A 22,847-nucleotide genomic window follows, 5' to 3' on the forward strand; every position below is an offset into this window, starting at 1 on the left:
CAAATTTTTTTTTTTTTTTTTTTTTTTTTTGTCTTTTTTTCCGTGTCCGGCAACGGATCGCAACCCTCAGTGTTGCCCCCGTACCGGACCGGGGACCGGCAACGGGATCGCAAGCCTCGGTGTTGCTCCCGCGCCTCGCTCAGCCAGTGAGCGGGAACCGGTCTACACGTGGGATCCGAACCCTCGGACGGGAGCGCCGCCGCGCTTCCCAAGCGGCGCACTATCCAGTGCGCCACCGGGCCGGCCCTAAAGCCCAAATTCTTCATCAACTCAGAAATGTTAACCACGGCTGCATTCAATTTCGAGTGGTAAAATCTTTATACATATATATTTCTTTATACATTACAAAATTCCTTCATATCCTTAGTCTTCTGATTATTACAACAGCCTTGTGACAAGGCAAGGGATGCTCTGTTATCTCCATCGGAAAGATTTAAATACTTGCCTAACTAAAGTAATACAAACTAGTGGCCGTGCTGGAACTAGAGTCTTCAAACAGTAATCTTTCACTAGAGGGATGGATGGAAATACATACATGTACATTCATTCATATTCTCTCTCTCTCTCTCTCTCTCTGTCCCTGCCTCCATTCCAAGTGGTCAGAGTCTTGTTATCACCTTCTCTCATTATTTTAAAATTCACACATTCTCTTTGTTTAGTTCTCATAAATCTAATTACTAGTACAGACAGTAACCACCACCTCTTGTCTGGTTTAGTATATCCTTCTCATTGGCATCATCACCTTCATCCTGGCTACAGTAAACTAAAGTTGACAGAATATAAGGAAGGCAGCATACTATTCAACCCAAGTTCACGCAAACAGGTTTTAAAAGTTTTGGACATTCCTTATCTCCAAATGACTCAGAAACTGCAAGTCCTAATTTATAAGCAAGTTTAAAGAAACCAAGAACGTCACAGAATAAACTAAGTCCACTCACCAGATTTTTAGGTGAACAGGCCTTAAGTGATTTTACATCAGAGGAACATATAGAGCAGTTTTCCAGTAATCTTTTGCCCTAGACATCTAATCATTCCCAATTCTAAGTAATAGCAGAAGAGGTAAACTATGTTAAAAGGCATCTCGAAAGTTGTAACACATCCTTGGTTAGTCACTAAGTTAGGAAAACATAACTCTGATGAAGAAGTCAAAGAAAAAGCAATTCTATGAAAGTTTCCTATCTCCTGATAGGAAGAAATGGTTCTCTCCCTGAACAGGACCTTTAGGCAAAGAGTAATCTCAGCCTCATGAGCTACTCTATAAATACCTTTCTAATTTAGCTGCCAGATGCAACTCTATAACTAATTAAGTTAGTCCTATGGTTGTTCATTATGCGGGGTTCCTGTGACGGGCTCCAGAAACCACCTGAAGATAATGCCTGTGTCTACTCTAGGTTACCAAGTCCAAACAATATTTTGCAAAAATATAAAGAACAAAAATAAATGAGGGTTTATACTCTATAAAGTCTAAAACTTTATATTAAATTAATACTCAACACAAATTCCAAACCTGATAATACACAATTACATAGTTCTGTGAAAAGTTACAAAAACTAATATTGAGAAGAAAAAAAACAAAGAAGTACCACCTGCTAACCCTTAATTTCTCAGTCATTAAACAGCTTCTTTTACTTCTAAAAGGAAATGTACAAATGGAAATAAGGATAATGTTGTTATGTCTTCCAATTCTGAAAATAGAAGACAAAGTCATCATGTAACAAACCAACCAAAACTTTTCTACAGTTCCACACCAAATAATAAAATTTAACTATCCTATAACTTATTTCTTCCTGGATACGCAGTTTTAAAAAACAAGTTCATTTCAGAGCAACCCACTCCATTTTGTATTTATCAACAAATCTTTACACTGGTCTTATAAATCAAAACTAGACAAATTCCCCAAGACAGCTCACCTGAAATAAAGCTAGTAACTGCAATTTGTGAAATCTGTTTTCTTTTCTACTCACCTAAGAGAAATGCTACCTTTCCAAACTTCTGCCCATCTCTTTTCAAAGATGCAATCTGAAGACAGACAAACTTAGAAGCTAAAAAGGTACCAAAACTATGAAAACCAGTTTCCTAGGTATAACTATATACTAAATACAAAAGATTATTCTAAACTATACCAGTAAGTTGCTTATTTAAAGTCACAAACGGTTAAAAAAAAAAAAAGGCGAAAAGGACAGCTCACACTTTATTTGACAATTCAACTGTCAATTCAAAACTAGTTCTACATATACTGCAAGAAAAAGCAAACTTTTTTTTCTCTCTCTTCTCTTAATGGTTGTCAAAGGTACATAAAAGCTTGCATGGCAGCAATGTATAAGCAATTATAGCAAGAAAAACTGATGCAGCCTATTACAGAGTTCTAGTATTAACTAAATAGATATATGCAATTCCCCATTCCACAATACACAGACACAGTATACATAAAATTCAAGACACATAAGCCCTTCCAACAAGCAAACTAAATCAAGGATCCTTGAAACTATAATAATGCTTACATTCCTATGGTTCCATGAAATTAAAATAAGGGATAAAAATAAGATTTGAGGCAACCATCCATAAATTCATCACTTAACCAAATAATATTAAGATGATGTTACTGTGGTATAGAATATGGTGATGGATTAGTGATGCTCCTTAAATACTCTCAACTAATGCTCCCATTATCACCAACAGCCAACAAACAAATGACAATTAGCCAGTGTAGACCACTTAGGCTGTGGCAACAGTTAAAAGGACTGCCAGTAACACCCTTTTACAGGTAACAAATTCATAATCCTGGCATGAACACTCTGAATTTATGAAGTGAGCCAACTGTTAAAGACCAAGATCATATGAGTATTTTCAATATAATTCTATTCAAAAACAACCTTAGATTCAAAAACAAAACAAAAAATTGACTAGTTACTAGCCCAATATAATAAACCTCTCATCTTCATCAAAAACTTATTAAATATTTACTAGTAATTCTATTCAAAAACAACCTTAGATTCAAAAACAAAACAAAAAATTGACTAAATAGTTACTAGCCCAATATAATAAACCTCTCATCTTCATCAAAAACTTATTAAATATTTACTAAGATACTGTCTTTGTCCATTTCCATTGCTTATAACAAAATACTTGGAACTGTGTAATTTATAAAGAAAATGAAATTTATTGCTTACAGTTTCTGAGGCTGGGAAGTCCAAAGTCCATCTGGTGGTGGCAACAGTGACCCAGGGGTCTCACACTGCAACACAGTGGAAGCAGAGAGAGCAGAGAGACAGACTCCCCTCTTCTTCTAAAGCCCTCAGAACCACACCCCTGACCACCGTTCTTCATCTATTCACTACTGCACGTCCTACAATCCAGTCACCCTCTTCAAGGCTCCACCTTTCAATCCCGGTAATAGGATTTCCCACCTTCTTAACAGTGACAGTGGGGGCTAAGTTTCTAATACATAAAACTTGGGGGACACGATTCAAACTTCAGTGAGTTTTGGGGGGACATAAGTCAACCCATTACAGATACTTTTATACGTCAGGCATTATATATTCCGAGTACTGGGAATACCAAGATGAATAAAACAGAGTCTCTGTTTTCAGGAGAGATAAACATGAACAGGACACTATGAGAGTAAAAAAAGAGAAAAGAAAACACCTCTGCAGAGAGATGGGGGAGCAATTTGATTAAAATTGCTACCAATGGCTTCTCAGGCATGGCTCATTTGGCCACTTGAGTGGAGGAAAGGGTCCTTTCCTCCGTCACCAAATAAGGGCATCCAATCCAAACATGCATGCCTAAATGGGGGAAACCGGAAAGGAAGATGAATATCCTTTAGTCAACCTGGATGACAGAAGTGAAAAAATTTTAAAAGCAAACATATGACAAATGGTTGAAAAGGCTGGTAGGAAATCTTTTCATATTTTACATTATTCACATATTTTTAATAATGGTAAAAGATAATTCACATTTTTGTTGGCCATTTCTTCCTAAAACAAAAATCACATAAAACAGTGCCACACGTCCCCACCAACACTAATAAGATATGCAAGTTGAAATTGTTTTTCAAGTAATGATGATATACTAGTAGGTAGGACAAAACACTCTGATGAAGCAAAAGCTCATAGAGAAATGATTCCTAATCTTAGTTTTACAAAGCACCAAGCCAAGAACAGAAAAGCTGAAGGGACACAAATGGAGCATCACAGAACAGCAAAAGGAGGAGGTAAACCAGAAAATAAGCAATTTAAGTGAGAAACTTTCCTAAGGTCATATGGAGCTAGAGCCAACACCCACATTCCACAGTTCAGGGCTTGTTCCTCTTGAAGCATATCAATTTACCCTAAGAAATATAGAAAGTGGCCATTTCCAAATGTAATCTTACATATTTGGAGAAATTATATTTCTCAAAAAAAAAAAGCTCCCTCCTAAGATTGCCTAGCATGCAGTCAAGGTTCTTCACTGCCATGTAAATGTTAGATTTATTCTCTATTTTCTCTTACTGGTTGTCTCAGTTTAAGTACGGAATAGGTTTTTATAAGTATTAATTATGTTAATGAATATCAATTGCTTAAGACATAGAAAAGATTCCTTAAAACTTAGCTATTCTCCCCATTTTGTACGTTATATCCTAACAACTGATTTTATCAGATTTTGTGTAACACTAAAGACTAAAAAGTTAGATCAAAGTTAGGTACACATTATTTGTGTTTAGAAGACTTTTTCAAGAATTCCTGTGCAATCTAGAGATTCAGAAATCCCCCAAACTTCAGTAAATTGCCACTACTGATTCAGTCTATAATAGTCAAGTTAATATAAAAAGTTTAAAGCTGCAAAATCTCATCCTCAGCAAAACTCCTTACCTTCCCTATTTTCACACTGGCAGCAGAAAATATATAGTGTACTTTTGAAAAACTGGCTCTAACTTTGGTCCAACTTTAGCTACAGTGGTAAAAAGGTACATGGCATAAGCTATATCTACAGGCCATATGATTAAAATTCATACTCCCTCCACAATCTAGCCTCAGTATCTCCACCTGTATTTCTCATTACCCCAAACTGTCCGTCCCTCTCATAGCCCCCCAAAGCACCCCATTTACAGACAGGTACCTTTGTTCCTCAAGCACAATTCCAGCTTTCCTGCCTATAAATATGTTTGCTCATGCTCTTTCCTCCTCCACCTGAAATGCCTACTACTCCTAACTGCTTATCATTTAAGGTCCAATTCTCCCCCTTATTAAGAGCATTATCTCTCTCCTCTGATTTTTAATGTCATTTGATCTGTACTTATCTCACAATGCCTGGTAAAACAGCTACTTGTATATGTCATCTTCCCTACTAGACTGAGGACATGATCAGCGATTTCACTTTTAGATTTCTCAGTTATCTCAACACAGTAACCTGAATATATAGTAAATACTATTAATTAAATTTGGCCTAAGCTGCCTCTGTATATCCAAGTGTAACCTAACTTGAGTTTATTCTTGTAGCCTAAGCAATTCTTGGCCAATCGTAGCAACCAAGCTTTCAGGCAATCACAGGCTGCAAACTGTTCAGCCATGCCAAAGTAAGGAAAATGGGAGCTGTAACAAATCAGGCTATTTCTGTAATCATTTCCTTCTTCTGTCTATAAACACTGCCTGCCCAAGTTGCTGGATGAAACTCTGAACTTTTACAGGGTTAGGGTGCTGCCCAATTCATGAATCCCTTCTTTGCTCAAATAAACTCTGCTATATTTAATTTGTCTAAAATTTTTATTTTAACAACACTCAATATGTAATTGCTAATGAGTATGTTAATTTCCATAAGACTAATAAAGTATTGTTTGGTAGAGATTCAGCTTTAAAAAATGTGAGGATGACTGATAATTAACGTATCATATGCAAATAAATACATGTCAATACTTAAATAAATCAAACAGACCTCAAAAATCTTGTTGACTTTAAATTGGTTTATCAAACCTTTTTCAGTCATACTAAGTTCAGTGATAAATATGGAACTCAAAATAACCTAAATTTCCAGGGAAGCCCACAAAAGCCATGAGATCACTGTATATCTGATTTTATTTATTTAGAGACACAAACCACTACGTATAACAATATTCGGAGGTCCAACTTCAGGTCTTAAAAGCTAAAGCACATTTAGCACCCTGTACCAGCAATGGGATCATGCATTCAGTCCTTTCCATTCCTATTCCTCTCAACAATCCTACCTCAAAACTACTTGGGAAAAGGAAAAAGTTATTTCCCCAGTTTCATGGCACTGGCATCTAAAGCTAAGAAAGCAGCTAATAAACAGGAGAAAATGGACTCTAAAATGAAGATTTGGGGAGGAGGGTTGAAGACACCAGAGTCTATCAAGTTAACTACCACTCCTATAAGACTTTTAAGGGCTCCCTCTCCAGCCTCATCTCCCCTTAATCCCATTAACACTTACTTTGCATTCCTACATACAGAACTACAAACATACCCATAAAGCTCTTTCTTGCCTCCAGGGCATTTGCATATGCTAATTCAGAAGGAACCTCTTTGTCCAAGTGCAAATCAATATTCATCTTTAAAAGTCCTGTTACCACCTCTGTGAAGCCTTCACTAACCTCCTTCAAAGTTAATTATTTCCTCTCCTACTTTGATACTTCATGTAAAAAGTACTAGGCATTTATCTCAACACATTACACTTGTATGTTTATACATTTTACAATTAGACCTCATGTTCCTTTAACATAAGGATCAAGTGTCACATCTTTATATTCTTTTCTGGACCTTGATCATTTTCCCTTAGTACCCTTTACTGCTTCTGACCAGGGTTTGCATCGGGCCTACTCAATATTAAACAGAACTCAATCTCAGAATTTTTGCCCTACATTCTTAATCATATAGCAAGCAAAAGATTTTTAACAAAGTTTTCCAAGGAATTCTTCTAAAATAACACCATGAAATAAAAAAAGATTCCCATTTTTCCACTCAGGTCCTTTCCAAGAAAAATAACATCTCACAAAATGATAAACTCATCGGTCTTTGTAGGTCTCCTGTCAAGCTCTTTTTACCTGCCCATAATCCTGCCAACTGGACCAACTGTTGAGCTAGGGCTGGGTCTGGAGCTCACAGACCCCTCAAGCCCGTTGTGAGATTGGGTCACAAACCCTTCACATGCCAGGCTGGGTCTCCAGACCCCTCATATGCCAGGCTGGGTCCCCAGACCCCTCACACACTAGGCTGGGTCCCCAGACCCCTCATATCCCAGACTGGGTCACCAGACCTCTCATACGCAGGTCTATGAGCTAGGTAACCAGCAAAAAGATCCTTGGAGCGATAGGTTGGAAAGCATGGCTGTGCAGGGTGGACGCCAGAGGCAGTCAACACCATCCTAGTCAGCAGCGCGATGCATGTGCACTAACTCCACCCCCCCCCCCCACTGGGTCACCAGACCTCTCATATGCAGGTCTATGAGCTAGGTAACCAGCAAAAAGATCCTTGGAGCGATAGGTTGGAAAGCATGGCTGTGCAGGGTGGACGCCAGAGGCAGTCAACACCATCCTAGTCAGCAGCGCGATGCATGTGCCCTAACCCCCCCCCCCCCCCCCACACGATTTGTTTACAAAGAACAGGCCACACCGTGCCCAACCGGACCTGAGGTGAGGGGCCCTGATTAAAATTATTCTATTTTCCCAACACCTCCTAAAAACAGCATTGAGACCAGGAAACAAAAATGCATAGCTGCTGTATAGGTAACAGGAAGAAGTCCCCTCCCCCTCATTCGAAATAGCTCATTAAAGGTATATACTTTATTTCTCACTATCTTTATATGATAGATGTAGACTACTGCACAAATTACACAAACTCTAAAATCAAAGACTATCAGGAATTCACTTTTAACAATCACACATAACCAAAATAATGAGAAGAAAAGAGAGAGAAAAAAAGCAGAATAAAAAGCCAAGATTTGACTAAAAACTCACTTGTGAATTCAAATATACCAACAATAGGTAGGCCTTGGAATAATTTTAGTGTGTCAAACTGCCCTAATATTACATAATCTAACTCTGGAAGTTTATTTATCAACTTCCATAATGCCTCATATTTTCAACCAAAAGAGAAAAAAAAATTGACTTGATCATGGAAACAGAAAATTTAAATCACTACCCAACCACAGCAAAGACTATTACTCCTACAGCAATCTTCCTCTTCTTTTATGTAAAAAATCCTAAAACACTGTTTGATAACACAGAAACACCCCATGGGGGGGGGAGGTGTCTGGTAGATAAGCTCACTTGATTAGAGTGTGGTACAGATAGCACCAAGGTTTGATCCCTGTACCAACCAGCTGCCAAAAACCCTCTAAAGTCCCCTTAATAGGATGGCTATTTATTAAAAAAGAAAAAAAATAAATAACAAGGGCTGGCAAGAATATGGAGAAATTGGAAACTTCATACATTGGTGAAATGGTAAAATGGTACAGCTCTTGTAGACCAGTCTGGTAGTTTCTAAAAAGTTAAACAGAGTTACCATATGACCCAATTTTACTTCTAGCTATATACATAAGAGAACTGAAAACATACGTTCACACAAAAACTTGTATAACAATGAAAAAATTATGCTAAGTGAAAAAAGCCAGACAGAAAAGGCCATATATTGTATGATTCCATTCACATGAAATGTCCACAATAGGAAAAGCCATAGACAAAAAGTAGATTAATGGCTGTAGGGGTTGGGGACAGATTGGGAATGACTGCTAACAGATATGGATTTCTTTCTTGGGTGATGGAAAATGTACTAGAAATTTACACATCAGCACCTGGAGATGGATATTTCCAAAGCCAAATTCAACTAGCCTGTGTTTGCCTCCCTGAACGTTTGGAGCTGAGCCTCCAGCCACACAACTTCCTTTCCCACCCTTTCCTGGGACTTGGGGGCCTCAGGGATAAGGCAGGCATGGAACCGGCTCAGGCACGCAGGTCCCAGGGTATCATGGGAGAAGGGATGGGGTCTTGGGGGTCTTGTCTTCCTCAGCTGGCCTACTATTACACATTAAAGCTATTTACCGAGCCCCCCAAAACATTTTTTAATTTAAAAATAAAAGTTAATTTTATGTTATGTAAATTATCTCAATTTAAATATTGCAGAAAATGTATATAAACACACATACATATCACCTTGCCTCACAATCCCTTTTCATCTAATTAGTTTTTTTTGGATTAGTTAACTACTAATATTTCAAATTAATCAATACAATGCATGAATCAAATTTCTGCAGAGTTGAAGTACATTAAAAAGGCTTACCAACCCTGTCCAATATGAATACCACCTGCTATTTACCTTTTGGTATATACTTAAAGTTTCTATATGTTTAATTAACTAATTAAACTAACATAATATTTTAGTGCATATTAGATACATTTAAAACATAGAACATTTGTGTTTCTTAAGCATCCATAAGATCACTAACTCTATGACCAGCGCATAAAATTTTAAACATACACACACACACACACACACCCCATGACCCATGTTCTCAGAGTTTATAGTCACATAAGACCTATAATCAGCAGAAACATGTACATTAAAATACAGCAACTGACTATATCCTGTGAAGTCACCTATTGAATATCCCTGCAATCCTGAGTGAGGGAAAAGTTTGGAAAGCATGCCTAGCTTCCTTGACCACAACATGGAAGAAATGCCCCTTGAGTAAAATTTGGACCCCTAGGATGCTTTCAAGTAGTAAGTTTATGGCTATCAATACCAGCACCATTCCAGAAATCACCGCTGGAATTCCAAGTGTTCAGAGAAAACTTCAGAAATTACCATTGGCTTCTCAAATCAACTGATGGTCTAGATTTAGAGATCCTACTTTTACCACCATCACTACTATTACCACCCCAACCCTTGCCTCATACCTCATAAGGCTTCCTTCTAAAACAGTCATAGTTCTTTTCCCCACATTTTTCACATTATCTGTTAAGTATACTTTATCTCATCTTACATCAAAAATGAATCTGCCCTACAGTTATACTCTAGGAGACATTCTTCACACAGACTCCAATGTGACTGGCACCTCCTGGAGTTGTGCAAGGAAGCAGCTTTAATAAGCATTTCAGATCTATTTCTGGTCCCCTGTTTAATTCTTAAAATTACATCTTTACTTTCAAGAATATGTCCTCAAAAAATGTGCATTTTAACATAGTGTTCAAATTGAGCAGCTACAATCAAAAATTTTGCTATAACAATGTTTTGGAAAATACCACCTAGTTTTTAAATAAAACAAAGCTCTTAATGCCTGAAGAGTTCCATAAAACACATAGCAATTTGTTATTTTTATCAATGCTACTGATTGACTATAAACAAATTTTTAACCAGGTAATTTCGATAGCTGCCATAAAAAATATTTTGAAATGTCCATTGGAATAGACCTCTATGCTATGTCCATAAATTGTTCATGGAATAGTGTGAGTTATAAAGAGAGACTGTGTAACTATTCAGTTATTTAGTGAGCACCACAGGGTTACTGACTAGATACAGTGAGGATACAGGAACTTTGAGAAAAGATACAAAACAGTATAGAACAATTCATATTCTACCGAGAAAACACACATAAACCCAAATTACATATAAAAACATGATAGTAACTACAGTTTAACAAAATTACAAACTTTATAAATGGTGATAACAATGTTGGACTGACAAGACATGGGAGTTATTCAGTAATGTTTTTATGAAACAGGTCACTTTAAATTTGAGTATTAATGAAAGCAAGTTAGTTTAAAGAAGGTTTAAAAGAAAGAAGGGATCTGTTTTGACACAGGGACAAGGAAGATATTTTGTACCCAAGGAATGCTATGTGCAAAGGTTAATAGTTTGGTAGTCAAGAACTCATTCTGGCACAATCTGCTTGGCTTTCATGAAAACGGATGACTTTAATGTTAAAAAAAAAAAAAGAAAAGGAGGACAAATAGATCAAGAGTTCCAATTAATGGCAGATTATTTACTAAAGCCTATGGGAAAAAAATTTTAGATATTGCTGTCAGAATTTTTTGCCCCCAGTGGATTCCTTTCCAAGTCACATTGTACATTCCTTCCAATCTACTTAACAATATGACATAATCAAAGAATTATGCCATAGCTCTTGCTCAAAGTCTTCCAATGGTTGGGTCACTGTTACCTACAAAATCAAATCCAAAATTAGTCGAAGAGTTCAAAGATCTCTTAAATCTGGTTCCTCTGCAAGTACTCACCCTCTTCTCCCCTCTAATATAAACTCTTCCCTAGAAGGTGCATTTTATAATCTCAAAAACCTTTATTTACTCTTAAAAATTAAGAAACCCTAAGAGCTTTGATGTAGATTTTCTCTATTGACATTTACTGAGTTAGAATTTAAAGCTGAGAAATTTTTAAATATTAATTCATTTTAAAATAATAAACCCATTATATAATATTTCATGAAAAATAACTATTTCCCAAAACAAAAATTTAAAAGACTGACATTGTTTTACAGTTTGCAGAACACTTTACTACATTAGTAAAATACAGCTGAATTCTCATTATGTGCTACTAATTTCAATCTGCTGCAATATCACATATCACATAGCATCTGGAAAATGCTGCTGTACACTGGTGAGAGAATGAAAATGGAAAAGGCAATGTCTTAGGGCCGGCCCGTGGCTCACTCGGGAGAGTGTGGTGCTGATAACACCAAGGCCCCGGGTTCGGATCCCATATAGGGACAGCCGGTTCGCTCAATTCGCTCACTGGCTGAGCGTGGTGCTGACAACACCAAGTCAAGGGTTAAGATCCCCTTACTGGTCATCTTTAAAAAAAAAAAAAAAAGGCAATGTCTTAGTATATGAACACAGTTTTTTGTTTGTTTGTGCTTTTTTTTTTTAAATCCTTTTTGTCTTTTTTCATGACCGGCAACGGATCACAACCCTCAGTGTCGCAACCCTCGGTGTTGCTCCCGCCCCTCGCTCAGCCAGTGAGCGGCTGGTCTGTATGTGGGATCCGAACCCTCGGCGGGAGCGCCGCCGCGCTTCCCAAGCGGCGCACTATAGCAGTGCGCCACCGGGCCAGGCCCCTGTTTGTGCTTTTTTTGGCAGCTGGCTGGTGAGGAGATCTGAACCCTTGACATTGTTGATATAATACCGCTCTCTACCCAACTAACCAGACAGCTCTGAATATAGTTTTGACCTCACAAACTTGCTGAAACGGTCTTAGGGACACCCAGGAGTCTTTGGACCACACTTAACAAACCGCTGCCAACAAAAGAGCAAAGGCAATATACAATGGTGCAAAGATAATCTTTTTAATAAATGGTACCGGAACAGCTGGTTAGCCACATGCAAAAAAATAAATCTAGACACAGATCTTATACCCTTCACAAAAATTAACAAAATGGATCACAGACTTAAATGTAAAATGCAAAACTATAAAGCTCCTAAAAGGTAACACAGGAGAAAATTTAGATGACCTTCTGTTTGGTGATGACATTTTAGATACAACACTGTAGGCATGATCCATGAAAGAAAGAACTGATAAACTGGGATTTGTTAAAATTAAGAAAGCTGACTGGTTAGCTCAGTTGGGTAGAGCTGGTGCTGACACCACCACAGTCCAGGGTTTGATCCCCATACTGGCCAGCTGCCAAAAAAATCAAAACATTAAAAAATAAAAATTCTGCTCTGCAAAAGACACTGTCAAGAAAATGAAAAGACAAGCCACAGACTGGGAGAAAATATTTGCAAAAGATTTATCTGATAAAGGACTGTTGTCTCAAATGTACAAAGAACTCTTAAAACTCAGTGAGAAAACAAAGAAACTTTTAGAACCAGCAAAAGATCTTAACAGACACCTCACCAAAAAAGATACTCAGAGAGCAAGTAAGCATGTGAAAAGATGCTCCACACATCACCAGGGAAATGCAAATTAAAACAATGAGATACTACTACACACCTATTAGAAAGGCCAAAATCGAGAAAAGTGACATCGAATACTGGTGAAGATATTCACAAAAGGAACTCTCATTCATTACTGGTGGGAATGTAAAATGGTATAGTCACTTTGGAAGAGTTTGGCGGTTTCTCATAAAACTAAACATACTCTTAGCATACAATCCAGCATTGTGCTCCTTGGTATTTACCCAAATGAACTGAAAACTTACATCCACACAAAAACCACACATACGGATGTTTATAGCATCTTTATTCATAATTGCCAAAACTTGAGAACAACCAAGATGTCTTTCAGTAAGTGGACAAACTGTGGTACATCCTGACAGTGGACTATTCAGAGCTAAAAAGAAATGAGCTATCAAGCCATGAAAAGACAAAAAAGAAACTGAAATGCATATCACTAAAGTGAAAGAAGCCAACCTGAAAAGTATACATACTATATGATTCCACATATATGACATTCTAGAACAAGCAAAACTATAGACAGTAAAAAGATTAGTGGTTGCCAGGGGTTGGGGACGGGAGAGGAGAAGGTGGAGCACAGAGGTTTTTTAGGGCAGTTAAACTACACTGTATACTACAACAATGGTGGATATATGTCATACATTTGTCCAAACCCACAGAATATAAAACACCCAGAGTGATCCCTAAGGTAAACTACAGACTTTGGGTGCTAATGTTGTGTCAATGTAGGTTCATCAATTGCAACAAATGTACCACTTTATTGGGGGATGATGATAATGGGAGAGGCTATGCATGTGTGGGAGTAGAGAGTACATGGGAAATCTCTACCTTCCACTTAATTTTGCTATCAACCTAAAACTGCTCTAAAAAATAAAGTCTATTAAAAATAAAATAAAATAAAAACACTGCCATGAATAAATGAATATAGTTTACTCACTTTCTGGCATAGAAAATCATTATGTTAAAAGTCGCGCTGAGAGGACAGCACAAACTCTGACGTTAGACTGCACGCTTGGACTCAAATCCCAGTTCCCCTCTCTTCCTGTTACCTTGGGCAAATTACTAAACTTCACACTGCTTTAGTTTCCACTTCAGTAAAATGGGGATAATAACAGAACCTCTCTCATAAAGCTGTTAAAGGAAATAAATAAGTTAACAAATATGAAGTGTTCAGTGTGGTACCCAGCACAAAATAAGCATAAACAAATATTTGTTCAATATAAAGTCAATCTAGCCATAAGCACAAAGAACAGGTCTCTTGCTACCTGTATACTAATGTAATCTGAGAAACCCTTAATATTCTGATAATCTGCAAATTATAATGCAAACTTTTAACGCAAAGATTTAGGTTCATCAAGATTCTCTTTTAAAGGAATATCATTAGTCAAATCTGTCCAGAATGATTCTGCACAAAAAGAACCACATACCCAATGAACACACAAAATTCTAAAAGGTCAAGTCCAGTTATTTCAATTCTCTAGAGAAATATATAAAGCAGTTTAACTGGGAACATACTGAGACAGAACACAAAGTAACAGAAATGCCACTTTAGCCACCAAAAGAACAGGAAGAGCAAATACTAAGCCTTTACTTTGAAAGTCTAACACTATTCTTCCTGGTAGGGCTCTAACCTCTTGCCAAGAAGCCTTAAAGTTTATTTTTCTTGGGCCGGCCCGGTGGCGCACTGGATAGTGCGCCGCTTGGGACGCGGGGCGGCGCTCCCGTCCGAGGGTTCGGATCCCATGTACAGACCGGTTCCCGCTCACTGGCTGAGCGAGGCACGGGAGCAACCTCTGAGAGCTACAGGAGAGAACTCCCAGGTCAGGAACTTCTGGGAAACTGTACATTGCTCTGCTCTCTGAAAAACGTGACAGCTTTTCTACTCCATAATAGTCATGTCCAGCTTCAAGCAGAAGTTAATGAGGTGTGCGGGACAGTGATGGGAAAAGGTCAGCCTCCACATCACTCCTGACACCACCGCTAAGTGAGGGCCACGGAGGGGAACTAGCTATAGGCTAAGAGAGATGGACCAGAAAGCAATATCCAATTCATTAGCCAGTGCTTCTGAACGTGTAGAAAGAGGCCAAGGTCCAGCCTAGAGACTGTGACGGAACATTCTTACAATGCCAAGAGTCTGAGCAAAGGCCGGGCAGAAAGCAGAGGCTCCAGCTCTGTCCAGGGGCATCTGGGGGCATTTTTCCTTTAGTCTTTGCCTCTCTGCCTCTCTCTCTCTCTCCTCCCTACCTTCTTTCATTTCTTCCTTTTTCCTTCCTTCTCTCCTTCCCTTTTATCTTTCTTCCCTTTTCTAAAAAAAAAAAAAAAAAGTTTATTTTTCTTACTTCTTTGATTGTAAGGGAGAAATCTTAAAATTAAGCACTTTGGAACTGAAGAAAACAGAACAGAAAAAACTTTATATACATTATGGTGAACTTTCTCATTAAATATTCTAAATGATGATCAAGGTCAAAATAAACAATTTTATTTAAATTAAAGCAATTCTGATGATTAATTAAAATGGATTAACCATCAGTGTATTTTTAAAACATCAAAGTAGATTTATACAAATGCTTCACAAATCATATGTAAGAAAAAAGCCAAGTCCCTTCATATGAAGTGTTTCACTTCTGACCAGACACTCTAAATTCAGATGCCTTTAAAAATTATCCAGATACATAAAATACATAATAAACATAAAAAGCATAAATGCCCAAAGTCTAATATTAAGTATTCTTTAACAAATAAGTCCACCAGTAAAGTGTAATTACTTTACAAAGATATTTTAGAATTCATTTGCTAATTACAAATAAGGTGGATACAAAAATAGGCTAATGTCAAGTTCTCTTTAGACCTCTTTTAAAATACACATTATTTAGAAACATAACTAGATATGTCTAGGAGGAAAAATGTACATTTGTGGAGTTCTACTATATAACTCAGGTGTTTCACATATGAAGTCAAACCTTACTGTTACTACCACTTTGATCACTCAGTTATTATTTTCTGTATTTCAGAACTATTAAAGACTAAGTATTAAGGAACAGAACAAGCCAAATAATAAAAATGAAAATATAAATCATATGGTTAATTCCTATGGAAAAGAACAGTAAACCCATGCATTAACAACAAAGTAACTTTCTTTTTAAAACAAGATTCTTTTGAAAAGCACCAGTTACTTTATTTCTTTTTTTTTTTAAAAGATGACCGGTAAGGGGATCTTAACCCTTGACTTGGTGTTGTCAGCACGACGCTCACCCAGTGAGCTAACCAGCCATCCCTATATAGGATCCGAACCCGTGGCCTTGGTGTTATCAGCACCGCACTCTCCCAAGTGAGCCACGGGCTGGCCCGAGTTACTTTATTTCTAAACAAGAGACATCTTCCACTTTATGCCTTCCTTATATGGATCTTCTTGGAAATCAGATCCCAGTTACCTTCTTGACAATACTCAAACTAAGCACCCATAAAGATGTCATTAAGACATTGAAACCCAATACATACATCTGTTTAAAAAGGGAATTAATTCATTTTATATTTTATATACATTTTCAATGTTTATACAAACCACTAACACAAATACAAATTCCACCTTTACATATTCAAAGCATTCAGATTCCTACTTTTTAAAAAATTGTTTCCAGTTAAAATTAGGCAGGGTCTAGATTGAGTTCGTCACACACAAATACCCATGTTGTATCTACCACAGTGATATGTTTATAATGGACACTTAACAAGAACTGGATCTTGATTTTGTTTTACAACAAGTAAGCCAGACTGTGGTTGAAATAGAGTGTCCCTGGAAAATAACTGGGAAAAATATGGATAAAAAAAATGAAGACATTATAGCCACTATCATAAATATTACATCTCAGTGAAAAATGTCAAAATGTAAATGCCCAAGTACAATAAATTAAACAAGTATAGAAAAAAGAAAATTAAGTCTATCCATACCACACTGAATGCACCCCACCTTGTCTGATCTAGAAAGCTAAGCAGGGTTGAGTCTGGTTAATACTTGGATGAGAGAAAAAAGAAAATTAAGTCTATCCATACCACACTGAATGCACCCCACCTTGTCTGATCTAGAAAGCTAAGCAGGGTTGAGTCTGGTTAATACTTGGATGAGAGAAAAAAGAAAATTAAGAATTCATATCAAAAAATAGGGTAAGACTAAAAGTTGTGAAATCAGATAAGAATATTTAATTAATAAGTTATAAACTAAAAACTATGTTTCGTCTATGCTTCAATCACTATGGATGTTTCAAGCATTCTATGCCCTCTTTAAATGGCGTTAGATCTGCCTAAAAAGGGAATTAATTCAGGTACATTTGGCATTTTATATACATTTTTGATTGTTATGTATAACCACTAATCCGAATACAAATTCCACCTTCTATGCATATGGATTGTCCTCCATCACCAGCTGTGAGAATTAAATGAGATAATGGTTAATAAATGCCTGGAAAAGTGAAGTCCTTCCAATTTATAAGGGCTACTATCCTTCCTTTTGACCACTGAAGGCCTGAAATTAAATGGAAATCATGTTTATTCTTACAAATGTTTCAAGCGTGACACCTCTTTTCTCACTAGGGCCACTAGTTAACACAATTAATTATCCACTAATACCTACAGTATAAGCAAAGCAAAAAGATCTTTCTTCAACAAGTACATAATAGAGTATGGATTAAGCCATACTTCGTGGATTGTAATAATCACTTCCTAATACGGAAAGATCCTGGTGAGGAAGTGCACAGAAACCACCTCTACATTCTAAGGGCCTACAGATAAGACAACAGTCCTAAGAATATTTTTGTTAAGTGCTGCCATTTTTAAAATGAAATTGTTTTCATTAGGTTCAAATAAGCAAGCATTAGTTGTTGCAGGCATTAAAAGGTGCAAGAGAACTAAGCTTTCACTATAAAGAAAAATTCCTAAAAGAGGAAATAATACTTGAAATCATAGATCTCTATATTGAAGCCTGAAAGTTCATGAATGTCAACACCAAGAACTTTCTGTAGAAGCCTTTTCAATTTTCTCAAAGCATGTTGAAGTGTGTGGGAGGAAGGTGTTTAGTAAACTACTCACTGGTCAGACTTTACTTAAATTTATTTCATTAGTGAGAACTGGTTACACAGGCATTTTAAACAATACAGGGAAAATAGCATGACTATATTTTAAAACCTCACTGAAAAGAAATAGTGGCAACCTTATTCATACTTAAAAAAAATAGTCAAACATTACCAGGTATATTCAAGTTCTTAAAAAGTGGGAGCTTGTAAACACAGCAGTGGTAGAGAAAAAGAATTACAAATGTGAGATTATATTCCAAACCTAATCCCAGTTAGCATCTGCAGTAGGGGTTATTACAAGAGAAAAGGCTAACATATATAAAACCACAAGCAAATACCACTCTTCTAACCTATTTTCTACCCTCTTTAGAAATGTGTTAAAAGAACCACTGCTACATTTGAAATAAACCTTTATAAAGACTTATAAGAGCTACATCTATTTTTGTTATAATTTATCATTTTGAGTGAGGGAAGACAATAGTTCACAAGGTCACAAGTAGTTTCTTCACCCCCCCCCCCCCCCCCCATACCAAACACAAAAAATCATGAAAATCTAACAAAAGAATTAACACAGTGTTAGGGCAAACTGTAAGATATGATAGGGCAAACCAAGTAGTCATTTGAAAGGAATTAAACAATAGAAATATCTACTCCAAATATCAGATAAATCAGAAAGTCATTTATGGCCTCATGGTGTATTTAAAAAACTTTTCTGTTTATAACAGTGTCACCAAGTAAGCAGGCACGGGCTGACAGTTAAGAAGCAGCCCGCATGAGTATCATAGAAAATCAAGCAATAATGATTTTTAAAAAACTTTTCCAAAGCGGATGAACAAATCACAATGAATAATGGGTTTGTCTGTAGCAATAACTTGTTCTAACAGTACTTCACGAGCAAAGTGTCTTGGAAGAATTCACGTTTTATACATGTTTTTTAAAGTGCAAATCTTACAGCCAAAGTCCAAACGAGAAATCAAAAACAGGACTCCTGACAGTGAATTCCCTTTCAGGACATGCTCACTCTTGCTTCAAACGGTAAAGGAAAGTAACTTGCACGTATGATGAAAGTGAGTCAGGATAATACGGCCAGAAATCATAAAAAGAGAACTTACAATTGTGACTATTTTCCTATTTTTTCCTGAAAAGTTTCAGGTCAAAGCTCCACTGACTCAAAGCTTGAGAGAGTGCCTACAAAGCTTGAGCTTTGTACCCTGAGGTAAAGAGGCGCAAAGAAAAAGGAAGACATTACAGGTGGCTTCCAGGCTTGAAAAAAGTTGGGAGGAGTTAGCTCTATTAATTGTATCTAAAGTAGTGAATGGAGTAATACTATGCCGTAGTTAGTTCCTCAAACGATAATCAGCATCAATTAAAACATCCAAACTCAAGCATCATCAAACACCTCTTTACCAATGTTTTTAAAGAGATGTATGTTATCTGTAGGTAAACTTATTAATTCATTTTGAATTCCAACAGTCTGTGCTTCACGCTCAAGCTTCTAAATTCAAACCGCCTGGGTAACAGTTCCAGGAACTGATACCAATATCAGCAAAGCCTTTTCCCACATCCCCATTTGGGGAAAAAAAAGGGCGGGGAGAGGGGGTGGCCGACATTCACAATTCACCCTAGTTAAAAAAGTATCGACGATACAATGATTGAACTCCATCCACCAGAGGCAAATAAAAATCCCAACTTTCCACAAATCTTTTCCTACACCAAACTGAATCCCTTTATTTTCACTCCCGCGAAGAAGGTAATCTGGGATAAAAGCCGGGTACTGGGTATGATATTTAAAATGAGTCGAAGGAACTTAAGCTACAGAGGCAAAGAAAGGTAAACCAAATGGGCTGGGGGATGGGGGGGAGCCGGGAAGGGAAGGGAGAAGCCTAGTGGAGCAAAGGAAGTGGGAATCACTTCAAAGGAGGCAGCCCTGAGGGCTGCGGAGTAACTGAGATCTGGGTCCACGGAACCAGGCGTTTACGGAAACCAGAAAAAGGCTAATAAGGAAACAATGGGGCAGTGAGATGTGGAGCAAGCGGGGAGACGAGACGGCCCGGAACGGGTGGGATGGAAGAGCAGAAGGCTGCAGTAGACGGGAGAGGTAGGGGGTGAGAAGCTCTGTGGGGAGGCAAGTTGGCCGGGTGTGAAGAGGTGTGGTGGCGCACCGGGCAGAGAGGTAGGTGAGGGTCCCCTAGGAACCGGGAGAGGAGTAGCTTGTCAGAGATTTTTAGATAGGGAACAGGAGGAATGGAGGCCGTGAAGGCAGGTGTGATGGAAGCAAAAAGAACACAGCTCGACGGGCACAGGACTCGCAGTGCCAGATAAGACGCAGGGAGGGAAGAGGCAGCTGAAGGGGGAAAGAGAAGAGATGGGGAGAAGCACGCGGGTCGCGGGGAGGGGGCCGCGGGCGGCTTCACTCACAGTCCAGGTGCTTTTTCTTGGGCCCCATGATCTCGTGGGTCGTGGCCTTGCATACTGTCTTCGATACGGCGGAGCCGGTGACACTGTGTTGGGCGGCGGTGATACGGTCCGTCAGGCTCTGGCCGGACATCTCTGCGGCTCCTCCACCACCCCTCCCGCTCGGCAGCCGGCGGGGACTGGGACCCCCAAGCGTCGGAGGGTCCCCACCCCCCACCGCACCCCCTACCCCCACCGGCTTCTTCCCCGCCTGCCGGCCTGGGGCGGGGCTCAGGGCCGCGCGCTGCCACCCAGCCCGGAGAGAACCGGCTCGTGTCACCCGCGAGGTCGGACACGATGTCGGGCACTCCCTTGCCCCCGCCTCAGTTCAGCCCACCCCTTCCCTGGTCAGCTGGAGCCAGGCAGGGTAAGAGGGACAGGCAGCTGCAGGAAAATGGCGGCGCCAGGCTCCTCCTCGGAGCTTTCCGGGCTGCCCCCGGGTCACGTGGCTCGGGCGCCGCCCCTCCTCCCTTCTCCCGCCCCTTTTCCCTTCCTTTTCCTCTTCGACGCCCGCCCTCCCTCGCTCGGCGAGGGAAGAGCGGGGCGGCGCCCGCGCTTTACGTGGTGGAACCCGCCCGGCGGGCGCAACAGGAGGCCCGCCCCGGGGGAGTGTGCGGCCGGCCGCGTCACGTGACTCTCCCTGCCAACAGGTCGCTTGAGGCCGGGACCGCGGGGGTCACAGAGGGGGGCGCGGGGGAGGGGCGGCGAGGCCGGCGCGCGGGGGTCGGCGAGGCTGGCTTTCCCCCCGCACCTACCCCAGGGGTGTCCTCGTGTCTGTGGTTTAAACCAACAGTTTGACAAAGAGGAGTGCAGACGCCTGCACAGCTTCCCCTGAAGAAGGGGGTGTCAGAGCTCTGGCTCCCCGGGCTTTCCTAGCAGAGTCAAGAATGTGTTTGGAAACGCCCCCAAAGCCGTCCTCCTGACTTAAAGGAAAAGGCTCCAGTCGGCTTATTTTCTGAACCTGCCAGCCGACTTCTCTGTAGTGTGGATCTGCTGAAGGTCTCCATTTGCTCACCCCAGAAAGGTTTCGCTCCCTTTCTTTGAGAGGCTTGGAAATGTCACCTGGTTTTGTTTATCTCTACTCCGAACCTTGACACGTCGCTGCCCGTCTAAATTTAGACACTAACCGGCCAGTACTCATTACGGAGGGTGTCAAATAGGACAGGAAACACATAGCTTCACTGGAATTTGAAAAGGGAAGTAGTAGGATGATGTCAACAGCGATTAGCTTGACCCTACAAGGCTGACTTGCTGTGGTAATTAAAGATCCAGACCATAGAAGGAAGTGAGAGGAGTGGTAAATGGAGGAGTCCCATTCAAAGAGTCAGACATCACTACCTGCCATCTCTCTTGGTTTAGTCTTTCTTACATTTGGCCTCTTCTCTTATTGGGTGAGCCAGATTTCCATGGAAAGACACTGACGCTGCCTTGTGGGCAGTTTAAAGAAACTGTTACATCCTGAGAATCTGTTCTTTGCCGTCCGAAGATCTATTAACAAAGCCTTTTAAGATGTTATTATGGCCCTATATTTAAACTAGGGTTAGGGGAAGTTTAAAAATCTCTATGAACGTTGTTACCATGATAGTCATATGTAATCTTGCTAGTTTCAAATGAAATGCTAATATGCTCAGCAAGTCTGTGCACGCCATCTGCCAGCCAAATCCAAAATACTGTGCTTCAATCTGGTGACTCTCAAAAGATGCAAAGCTAATAGATATTTAACATTTTATGTATCATATCAGGAATTTTCTGGTCTCCTCCAATTCCCTTTCCCCCACACCCCCTCACTTCTTTCTTTTTTCACTATGGCTGGTGAAATTCTGCAGCACCATCCTTTTGCCAAGAACATACAGTTCTTAAACCAGCAGGCTTCACTTTTGTCAAGCCATCCTCAAATTTCACAAAATTGTAATGACTTCCTTCAGTGCATCTGCAATCCTCTGTGGTTTAAACCAACAGTTTGACAAAGAGGAGTGCAGACGCCTGCACAGCTTCCCCTGAAGAAGGGGGTGTCAGAGCTCTGGCTCCCCGGGCTTTCCTAGCAGAGTCAAGAATGTGTTTGGAAACGCCCCCAAAGCCGTCCTCCTGACTTAAAGGAAAAGGCTCCAGTCGGCTTATTTTCTGAACCTGCCAGCCGACTTCTCTGTAGTGTGGATCTGCTGAAGGTCTCCATTTGCTCACCCCAGAAAGGTTTCGCTCCCTTTCTTTGAGAGGCTTGGAAATGTCACCTGGTTTTGTTTATCTCTACTCCGAACCTTGACACGTCGCTGCCCGTCTAAATTTAGACACTAACCGGCCAGTACTCATTACGGAGGGTGTCAAATAGGACAGGAAACACATAGCTTCACTGGAATTTGAAAAGGGAAGTAGTAGGATGATGTCAACAGCGATTAGCTTGACCCTACAAGGCTGACTTGCTGTGGTAATTAAAGATC

At 39.5% G+C, this 22,847-nt stretch overlaps 1 protein-coding gene across 4 annotated transcripts in view; it reads right to left on the reverse strand.

The window, feature by feature from the left end:
- The window catches only part of PICALM (phosphatidylinositol binding clathrin assembly protein), a 113,175-nt gene extending 92,335 nt beyond the window's left edge, over positions 1-20,840 (reverse strand). Inside the window, exon 1 of one of the 4 annotated variants that reach the window (XM_008587012.1) lies at positions 20,377-20,840. In XM_008587012.1, the coding sequence (XP_008585234.1) occupies positions 20,377-20,506 (130 nt within the window). In that variant the 5' untranslated portion in view covers positions 20,507-20,840. The remainder of the gene's footprint in view (positions 1-20,376) is intronic. The other 3 variants (XM_008587015.1, XM_008587014.1, XM_008587013.1) reach the window with 3 other exon arrangements.
- Positions 20,841-22,847: the final 2,007 nt, after the last annotated feature.

The sequence above is a fragment of the Galeopterus variegatus genome, unplaced genomic scaffold, assembly GCF_000696425.1.
Source record: "Galeopterus variegatus unplaced genomic scaffold, G_variegatus-3.0.2 Scaffold4213, whole genome shotgun sequence".
Classification (NCBI taxonomy): Eukaryota; Metazoa; Chordata; class Mammalia; order Dermoptera; family Cynocephalidae; genus Galeopterus; species Galeopterus variegatus.